The 10842-nt window shown below is 34.0% G+C and overlaps 4 protein-coding genes across 4 annotated transcripts; 3 read left to right on the top strand and 1 right to left on the bottom strand.

Annotated features, from left to right (window-relative positions):
• Positions 1-663: 663 nt before the first annotated feature.
• Positions 664-1533, top strand: Kpol_233p4 (uncharacterized protein; the record flags this gene model as incomplete). The annotated part of the gene is made up of 1 exon (XM_001642238.1): positions 664-1533. One exon carries the CDS (start codon positions 664-666, stop codon positions 1531-1533), a length of 870 nt encoding a protein of 289 aa, XP_001642288.1.
• A 1064-nt stretch (positions 1534-2597) lies between these two features.
• Kpol_233p3 (uncharacterized protein) lies at positions 2598-3317 on the top strand (the record flags this gene model as incomplete). The annotated part of the gene is made up of 1 exon (XM_001642237.1): positions 2598-3317. One exon carries the CDS (start codon positions 2598-2600, stop codon positions 3315-3317), a length of 720 nt encoding a protein of 239 aa, XP_001642287.1.
• Positions 3318-3547: 230 nt separating this feature from the next.
• On the bottom strand, positions 3548-7045 carry GAL11 (Gal11p; the record flags this gene model as incomplete). Its single annotated transcript, XM_001642236.1, has 1 exon — positions 3548-7045. One exon carries the CDS (start codon positions 7043-7045, stop codon positions 3548-3550), a length of 3498 nt encoding a protein of 1165 aa, XP_001642286.1.
• A 2849-nt stretch (positions 7046-9894) lies between these two features.
• On the top strand, positions 9895-10842 carry Kpol_233p1 (uncharacterized protein; the record flags this gene model as incomplete). Its single annotated transcript, XM_001642235.1, has 1 exon — positions 9895-10842. A coding segment is annotated over one exon (948 nt), but the record flags the coding sequence as incomplete, so codon positions are not given.

Raw genomic sequence — 10842 nt, 5'->3', positions numbered from 1 at the left:
TATATATTTTAATAACTATATTCCATATCCTATTATTATTCTCTTCTTCTTTAATATTAAGGTTTTGTACCTAAAATTTAACTTTAAAAACGTCTAAAAAATCTTCAAAATGTAAAACTTATCCATTATTTAAGAAGGGAAATGACATAAAAAAACAAATATAACCCACAATAAACTGAATACAAAGAGTAACATTCACTCAGAATCTTTAACAGTTTCAATAGTATTTATAGATTTAGGAATATATCTGACTACCTTTTTCTAGTGGAATTACATAAAGATGACTGAAATTAAAAGCAATGCTCAATTGCCACATATTTTACCAGTTCCTGGACCTCATTTATCTGCTAGAGAGAGAATTAGAGAATCTTGGGCCCAAAAATTTAATGAAATTAAATATAATTTCACTTTGGCAAGAGGCAGTTTAACAGAACACAGAGAGAAAGAATATTTGAGCTATCAAATTAAAGTATGTCCACCATTCGATAACTGATTAATTTATTACACTTACTCATAGTAAACAAGAAATCAAAATCAATTACTAACAATTTTTTTTTAAATAAAACATCTTAGGGTCTAAGAGAACTATTCACAAATCGAGCTTATGCTCAACCAATACTATATTTTTTACTCCATTATACTGGATTATATATTACAAATTTAATGATTTTTTGGGTTGTTGCATTCCCATTTTTATTAGCAATGAATACATTATTATTTGGTCCATTTGGATTTCTCTTCACCATAATATATGGTTCCTCAATGGCAAATTATGACACTTTAGAAAATGGACTTTGGTTTTATAATAAAGAAAGTTATTTAAACACAATTATGGATATAACTTTGAAAAAGAAAAAAAGCTCTTACTTAAGGTATCAGGATAAACCAGTATCTCATTTTAAGGATCTTTATCAAGCTACAACAAAGATTACTCACCAAGAGCTGTCACTTGAATTCTGGGCTTTTTCTGTTCCTTATAAAATAATAAAATGGCTATTGACCTTAATAGGATATCTAATTTTAATATCATTAAGCTTAGTACCTGGAGTTGGTGTCGTCATATGGTGTATACAATTTTCTGCAGGAAGAGGTATTGTTTTCAGTTTGCCATATGAAAAAAATATAAATTATGCCTCTGATGATGATATTAATGTATTATATTACAAAAGATATTATAATTGGTTTACGCTAGGGATTATAACCGGATTTTTAGAAATGATTCCCTTTGTATCAGTAATTACTAGAACAACTTCGTTTATCGCATATGGATTATGGGAGTATGATATGATTTTGTCTAAGAAAAATCAAGATATTTTTATAGACAAAGGGAATCAACATAAACATCAACATCATCACGATGATCAAGAACCAGAAGAAGAACCAGAGGATGAACCAGAGGATGAACCAGAGGATGAACCAGAGGATGAACCAGAGAATGAACCAGAGGATGAACATAAACATAAACATGAACATGAACATGAACTTGACCATGAACAAGAACAAGAGCATCTACATTTGATTGACACCAACTAGTCTCTTTTTCTTATTATATCTTTTACTCTTCAAAATATCCCAATCATAATCCTCCTCCTCCTTTCCGCCTGATCTACAAAAGATCGTGATATTTAAAGTATTATTAAGGAAGTGTGTATGTGTCCTCCTTAAAACATCAACGAATTCTCCACATACCCATCAAGTATATTTTCTATAATTTTTTTTGCTCTTATTATCTCTAATACTTAAAAGGTTAATAGATGCCATCTCTTGTACTCCATATCCCCCCCCCCCTTCCCCTCCTCCAAATCATCAACAATACTACTCTTTTAGCTAAGATCTATCAAGTACAATATATTTCTAAAAAGTAATTCGTCATCTATCAATCTAATCTAGCTAGTTCCAGAATCAATGAATAGTTCAACTAAGTAATAAAAAATGATCAATAAATCAAGCAAAAATGTTTTTTAGACAAAAAAACCTTATATCTAAATAAAATTTTTGTGACTATTTCTTTAATTAAGTCAATTCAATATCAGATCAAATAATTTCCTTTTTATATTCATATCTTATCATTTTATATATAAACTAGAGTAATACAACCTCATCTTATCCAATTAGTATAAGTTGCTGGACCTCTTTGTTTTGACCTTGGAGAATATCGTTATCTATACCACTAGCAAAAGAAGAATTTTATTGAAATTACATGTTCTCCCTTAAACAATGATTTATAAAGTCGTTGAAAGAGGTATGGCTGGACGTCATCCTATAGATATTATAAGTTTTCAAACAATTACTCAGAAAATTGCATTAGATCCAAATATTGAAGAAACTCAAGTCTCTAAAGATCCCAATGATGAATATTGCGAACATGGTAGGAATGACAAGAAACGCAATTCTTTCCCTGACCTTATATTATTAATTAGAACTAGAATTGAATTGATGAGGAAAAATTTTGCAAATGATATAATTGTGAATTCAACTTGGCATTATCCTTTATTAGTATGTTACTGAATATTTTTTTTTTAAAATTCTTTTCCAATTTTATGATCAATTTACTGACACATTAATTTATTACATTTGAATTTTAGGGATTTTTTGAGATGATTACTGTCACTTCTTATTGGAGACACGTTCTATTATCATCCTCTTTATTTGTAGTAATTTTTGTTACCATTGCTATACTATACTACGTTCTATTCTTTCCATTCTTATTAACATGGTATATTATGTCAATGGGTCCAGTCGGTCTATTTGTTGCGCATATACAATGGATTTTACAATCTGGTTCAATGACAAAAACGGTTTGTCAAAATATGCTGTTGAAAAGATTAAATGATCAAATCTTTGATATGGCATTGTATAATAATGGACAGAAAAAGTTCTTGTATGAATCAAAATTTATTAAAAGTAAACCAAAAAGGAAGAAAAGACTTCCTTGGAGATATAGGGAATTTTGGACTTATGATATACCTTTGATGACCTATACTTTGACAAGAGGTTTAGCTATTACATTGATTTTAGCTATAATATCACTTATACCAATTATCGGACCTCTAATTACAAATCAATTATTAAGTCCAAGGAGAGCATACAGTTATTTAGGAAGATATTTTTTTCTAACTGGCGAAGAGCCAACAGTGTCAAAAACTTTCCAGTATGAACATATAGGTAGATTTATTTGCTTCGGAATGACTTCTGGTATTTTGGAATTTTTACCATTTTCATCTATTATTACAATGACCAGTAATACAATTGGTGCAGCTAAATGGGCTTCTGCAATCATAGAAGAAAATAAACCAGTTCATGCTGTCCAACAATAATTTTAGTTTTGCTTTATTTTAACTAATATTCTTTTATCAAAATTCTAATTTTAGAATTATGTAATCAATCAGTTATATGTATAAATTACCTAATATAATTATTCCATAGACTGTTAAATCATTAATTTAAATGGTATAAGTATAAACAAACAAATAGTACATATGTGGTCTTCGTAGAAACCTGGATATATAACGGTATATTTTTAAAAAATTAAGAACTTTATCTTGTATTACAATTCTGCCCATTGACTCCAATTCCAAATATTCTCAGGTATAAAAGATTTATCAACCAATTTTTCTTGAGTGCTTTCAGGTTTAGTTACAAATAAATCTTCCGGTGAATCAATTTTAATTTTCTTAGAATCGCTCATTAGTGAAGAATTAGAATTTGCAGGACTAACCTCTAGTTCCTCTAACTTTCTCTTCTTTGATGAATTAGCATTTGTATTATTCGATGATTTAGTTCCCGAACCAGTAGATGTAGCGACTTCAAATAAGTTTACAAATTTGGAATTATTGAATCCTGAAAGCGAGTTAAAAATTGACGATATAGCAAAATCATCAATCTTATAGTTGCGTGATTCTGGGTCATTTTTACTCTGCATAATTAATTTATTACTCTTAATTTGCACATTGACTACATCCTGATCTCTTGATTTTTGTTGAGTCTTTGTAAACTTTTTCTTACCTGTTCCATTAGTAGTATCAATAATATGTTGAGGAATGGTGTTTACTAAATCAATATCATCATCCTTGATACCCATACTGTCAGCTAAAGTACCCAAAAACATGTCGATTGAAGACTTACCGAAAATTTCTTGACGATGCTTATAACGAGAAATAATTTCTGCTTTGCGGGCATTCAAATTCTTTAATAGAGCTTCTTCTTCATTGAAAGGATTTTCACCACTTGAGGTCTGAGAAACATTTAAACTACTACGAGAAGTTGAGATATCTGTAGTAGTTAATGGTGATGGTGTACCTTGTATACCAGCTGTGCTTTTCACAACCGATGGTGAAATTGGGATTGGTGTATTTTGAACTGATGTAGTAGATGCAGGGGATAGTTTCTTGGCCTTTTTGACTTTACCAGAAATAGGACGCTTAGTTTCTTTTTTACCTGGAGAAACAGCTGTATTTGGTGACATCTTTGAAATGTCTTGACTGGCTGTTAGATCAATATTACCAACAATTCCTCTATTAGCAGTAACATTAGCCGTGGCAGCATTCTGATCCACAGAATTATTATTCATCATTTGATTGTAGCCTTGAGCTTTACTAGAGTCAGAATTTGGAATCTGAGGTTGAGAGGCATGGTTTGGACCTTGGGTTTGAGGTTGAACCTGAGGTTGGGCCTGAGCCTGAGCCTGAGCCTGAGCTTGGGCTTGAGCTTGAACTTGTGCTTGAGCTTGAGCTTGAGCTTGTGCTTGTGCTTGTGCTTGTGCCTGAGCCTGAGCCTGAGCCTGAGCTTGAGCCTGAGCTTGAGCTTGTGCTTGAGCTTGCGCCTGCGCCTGCGCCATTTGACGTTGTTTTTGCTGCATTTGCTGCTGAATATGCTGTAGAGATCCCTGAACACGTTGCTGCTGTTGGGATAAATTATTACCTGTGCTTATCTGCTGTCTAGGCAGTTGTTGTTGTTGCTGAGGCTGAGGCTGTTGCTGAGGCGGCTGCTGCTGCTGTTGAGGTTGCTGCTGTTGAGGTTGAGTTTGTGACTGTTGTTGATTCTGTGGCATATTATTACCAGCTGCTTGCTGTTGTCTTTGGATCAACTGCTGTCTTCTTAACAATTGAATCTTCATGCTTTCCCAGTATTTTTGGTACTTCATAATAAGCTTATCAACTGTATCCAACTTAACAACATAAATCCCTTTCGAACATTTTTCTAATATTTCCTTCACAAATATTCTTAATTGAAGTACTTCTTTTAAGAAGTTTTCACTTTTTGTAAAAATATACACCTGAGGAGCATAATTACTTACTTGTGCAAATAGTTGTTGGTTCAATTGTAACTTTCTTTTAATCTCTTCTCTTTCTTGTACTGATAGAGTATTTGTCAAATCTGATAATCTCAAAGGTATTCTTGCGGCTTCAGCTGAAACTTTTTTAACAACTTCAATATCTTGCTGAGTAGGAGCAAGTGCTTGCAGTAGATTTTGTCTCTGTTGAGATTGTTGATTTCTTTGCTGTTGCTGTTGCTGTTGCTGTTGATTATTATTCTGTACATTTGCATTGAATTGGTTACTGTTATTGTTATTTTGATTAGGTATGAACTGGTTATTATTTTGCAATCCTGTTATATTTTTTTGAGCATTAACATTAGCCTGAGGGTTAGTAGTAATTTGATTTCCATTATTGTTAACAGTATTGTTATTTATCAAGGGAGGATTATTATTTCTATTTATATTCGTGTTATTGTTGTTAATGTTATTATTGTTATTGTTATTATTGCCGCCATTGTTATTATTATTATTAGCATTTGTATTAGTATTGATATTTGTATTGTTTGTATTTGAATTGGCATTTTTATTACCCATTTGAGCCATTCTCATAGATTGAATTTTCCTCAAAGCCTTCTGATTAATATATTTTCTGATAAAATTCTGTCTGTTAGCATCAGTCATATTATTACCATACTGAGTTTTTCTAAAATTTTTACAAGCTTCCATAGCTTCTTGCAACAATGCTCTTTGTTCTTCTGGGGTAAAGATCTGGTTAATTTGACCTAAGACGTTGGGTACCTCAGTTGGTCTATTGCCAGGGTTTTGGGCTTGATTACCTTTTTGCTGTTGTTGCTGAGCTTGAGCTTGAGCTTGGGCCTGAACTTGTTGTTGTTGCTGCTGCTGCTGCTGCTGTTGTTGTTGTTGCTGTTGCTGCTGTTGTTGTTGCTGTTGCTGTTGCTGTTGTTGTTGCTGCTGTTGCTGCTGCTGTTGCTGCTGTTGCTGCTGCTGTTGCTGCTGCTGTTGTTGTTGTTGTTGTTGGGCCTGAGCTTGAGCTTGTTGTTGTTGCTGCTGTTGTAACTTTGATTTATAAAGGAGCTGTTGATGCACTTTGTAAATTTCTTTTGCGATATGCATATCTTGTTGAGATAAAACTTTTTGTTGTGCAAGTTCAGTAATTTGTTGCCAGGTGTTCACACCAGGAGGTATATTTGGTATTCTTGAAAGGAGTTCTCTTGGTATAGGAGCTACTTTCATTTGGTTGATTATTTGTTGTTGTTGAGGAGTGAGTTGTGGCCTTTGCTGTTGCTGCTGGGTTCTCAACTGCTGAGCAGCTTGTTGTCTAAGTTGAGCTTGTTGGTTCAAGAACATTTGGGAGTTCATGTTTAATGGGAAGTTTCCCATTTTATCACTATTTGCAGCGGATGAAGTGTTATTATTTGAAGTATTTGAATTTGCATTTACATTTACATTAGTGTTTGTATTTGTACTTGTATTTGAAGGATTGTTGTTACCTGAAGATTTTGAAACGACTTCTTTTTTCCTTGAATTCAAAGTATTTCTCATAGCAGTGACTTTTTCTCTCATGTTATCCATATATTCTTTTTTTGAAGAAGATTTTGCGAATAGAGCAGCTTCGAAATTTTTTGCATGAATTTTCATTTTTTCAGCAGTATCGTTGTTACCACCGTTGATATCGTTGATATCCATTAATACCTGTAACAAGTCGTTTACATTTTTAGCACGTTCTTCCATATTCAGTGAGTTGTTCAACCAAGTTGAGCCATCCATATTGTGTTATTGGTGTTGTTGTTTGTATTGTTTGTATTGGTACTATTAAATACGAATAGGAAGATGGATTTAAAACGGTAAACAAAACAAAACAGAAAGAAAAATAAAATCAACAAAAATAAAACCAAATCAAATCAAATCAAATCAAATCAAATCAAATAAAAACAACAGAGAAGGATCTTATGTGGAATATATCAAACTGATTATCTTTATATTGCAGTAAACGTTGTTTGGTTGGATGGATGAGGGGGGTGGGGGGGAAGTTCTTATATTTAATAAAGGTGTGGTATGGTATGGTATGGTATGGTAAAATAAAGTAATGTTATTTTTATTTGTTAGATTAATTTTTTTCTTCTTGGTAAGGACCAAGTAATAGTTTTTTTATTTTGGATATTTATTATATTTTTCTAAAAAAAACCAAAAGTAGTCAAGATGTTGAGTAAAGAGTAAAAGGAAAAGACAAAATAAGAGAGAGTCGGAAGAAGGTGTGTTACGGTGAGAGAGAAAGATAGATGAAATGGAGAGAATGGGATCAATGAATGGTGATGGGATATTAGTTAAGTTAGTTCGTTGGCAGGTGGGAAGGATAGTGGATAATGAATGAATGAATAAGTGAAGGTAAAAGTGAAAGTGAAAGTGAAACGAGAAGTAAAAAAGTGAAAACTACAACTGAATCCAAAAAGTGAAACTAAAACATAAATTGAAGTTGGACTTGAAAATTGGGAAGTTAAAGTTGGGATGAATGAGAGAGAGAGAGAGACGACAACGGGAAGAAACGAAACGAAACGAAGCGAAGCGAAGCTAAAGAACGGAAATGGCAAAAATTGGCAGGTGGGAAGAAACAGAAGGAGAAAGGGAAGCAGAAGCAGAAGCAGATGGAAGATGGAAGATGGAGACGGGACGGTCACGGGAACAGGACAGAGTGGACAGCACAGAGGGCAGAGCAGAGCGTCTTTTTTCGAAACGAGGCAAATGACGGATGGATATGAGGTGGTTGTAGTGTAATGTAATGTAATGGAGTGCTGTGCTGTGCTGTGCTGTGCTTTTCTGTTCTGTTCTGTGAGGTTTGCTGGCATTTTCCAGTTCGTGCAGCGGTAGGAGGAGTGTAGGTTGTTCTGATCGTGTTGTCAGAACAGACGGGACTGGGCTGGGCTGGGCAGGACCTGGAGGGCGGGAGTGTGGAGCGACCGGGACTGGGGAACAGAGACCAGAAAACACAGACTCTGAACGTTCCCTCCCTGCCTGTTAGAGGAAACAACCGAACGGGTCCAGATACCAGTGGGTACCGACCGTATGTTCCCAGTTCGACCTCGGGCTTGCCCTTTCTGAATGCGTAAACAAAATTGGTTTTCAAGTATGGAAAGAGAGGGTAACGAATTCCAAACATTCACGGTACCCAACCGTAAACAACAACAACAACAACAACTGCTCAACCAAGATCGGAAAGTGAAAAAAAAAACTTTTTAATCTTTTTTTTTTGTTTTGCCTTTGTAGCTTGAGTTTGTTTCCCTTCTTAGCTGTCATATAAAAGGACACTCGGTTTCTGGCTTAAAAAGTACACTCTTGTTCTTGTTCTTGTTCTTGTCTTTTGCATTGGACCCATATCTCTCGTTTGTGTGTCTGTGGTTTTATTTTTTTTTTCTTGTGGTCACGTTTCCTTTTCCGTTTCGTTACAACAGATACTCCCATGGGACTTTGTAGAATCTACAAAGTCTTGGGACTGTTTCATGAATCTGGGAAAAAAATATATATAACATGTAATTTACAAAATTATATATTTATATTCTGTTTTTTCTTTAGTGATACTACCGGTCCAAGATCAATAATCAAGAAGTCTATACATATTTCCCTCAAGAATAGCAAATACACTTTATCGTGTATCCATGGGGAACAGTCAAGCTGTATCGTTTACAACGTTTGACTGCTGTGTGAGCCGGTAGATGTGTCGTACACTATCTATCCATGATTTAGGGAAAGGTACTTCTTAACATTTTATCTTAGCTTAGTTTATCTTATCTTATTGTATCTAGTCTAGTCTAGTCTAGTCTAGTCTTGGGTGGTTACAAACAACAATCATCTGACATAATCAGAATCCTTGGTGGGAAACGGGAAACTCGTTTTCCCATCACCCAAATCAAATTATATTATATTAAATAAAGAAAAGTTTCGTACCATGCGATGTCACCACCACGTGACTCAAGATTCAAAGAAACTTCCCCTTTTCTTTTTCTACCTCGTTGTCTTTTCTTTTCCATTTCCATTTCCATTCGCATTCGCATCGTCTTTCTCTCGGCTTTCCCCTCAGCTTCTGTCTCGTCATCGCTCGCTCTCGTCCCCTTCTCGTCCCAGTAGAGCAGCCCGTTCTGACGTGTTAATTTCCTTTAAATTTTCGTCTTTTTATTTTTTTTTTGAAATTTTTTGATTTTTTTGGCTTCTCTCTACCTTGGTTATATCTCTTTATGCAATAACTACTTAGCTGACCTCATTTTTTTCAAGGCCCTCCACTGGATTTTTTTTCAATTAATCTAAATTTTCAATTACATCTTATCCTGTATTATATTATATTATACTATACTATACTATACTATATTATATTATATAAATCGATAGATATAGATCCTGTTCATTCTATGGACCCTGAACTACTTTCCACCTTTGTCTAATTTCATTTCATATACATAAAAATAATAATAACAAGTGTGTGTGTGTCTCTTTTTTTTGCTGCTACGATATTTGGTTGGATATTTTCTTCATTTCAGAAATAATATATTTATTATTATAATACTGTGTATTATATAACTTCCCAACACTATCTGTAGTCTACCAACTTACCCATCACTTACATCCTCATGTCTTCTACTACTGGGTTCCAAGACTCAGAAAAGATTAAATCTGATGAGTCCACCTCCGACACTATCTCAAAGGTAAACGTCACCAAAGACATCAAAGAAGAAACCAGTAAAAATGATAACGACAACGAGATCAAAGACAACTCTGATCAATTGGAATCTGAAGATGCTTCAAAATTAAAACCATTGAAAAAAATTAATCCAAATGGTCAAAGTTCGAAATTAAAAAATTTAGAATCAATCTTAATGCCTTTGATCTTTACAGGTTTGGCTCTATTCACTAGAATGTATAAAATAGGTATTGCCAATAGAGTCACTTGGGATGAAGCCCATTTTGGTAAATTCGGTTCTTACTATCTAAGACATGAATTCTACCATGATGTCCATCCTCCTTTAGGTAAAATGTTAGTAGGTTTGTCTGGTTACATCGCTGGTTACAATGGTTCATGGGATTTCCCTTCTGGTCAAGAATATCCTGAAGATTTAGACTATGTTAAAATGAGAATATTTAACGCAGCTTTCTCCGCTATGTGTGTCCCTGTCGCTTATTTCACCACTAAAGCTATGGGTTATTCTTTACCTTCCGTCTGGTTGTTCACTATCATGGTATTATTCGAAAACTCTTACGCTACTTTGGCTAGATTCATCTTATTGGACTCAATGCTATTGTTTTTCACAGTAACTTCTTTCTTCTCTTTTGTTATGTACCATAATCAAAGAAATGCTCCATTCAGTAGAAAATGGTGGAAATGGATGTTCATCACAGGTATTAACTTGGGTTGTGTCATTTCAGTGAAAATGGTAGGTTTATTCATGATCTCCGTAGTGGGTATCTACACAGTCGTAGATTTATGGAACTTCCTAGGTGATAAATCAATGTCATGGAAAACTTATTTCGGCCATTGGTTAGCAAGAATTATCTGTTTGATTATTGTACCAACATCTGTT

Source organism: Vanderwaltozyma polyspora, genomic scaffold (assembly GCF_000150035.1).
Source record: "Vanderwaltozyma polyspora DSM 70294 KpolScaffold233 genomic scaffold, whole genome shotgun sequence".
NCBI lineage: Eukaryota > Fungi > Ascomycota > Saccharomycetes > Saccharomycetales > Saccharomycetaceae > Vanderwaltozyma > Vanderwaltozyma polyspora.
Note: the sequence above shows the minus strand (reverse complement) of the source record. Positions and strands in the feature narration are given on the sequence as shown.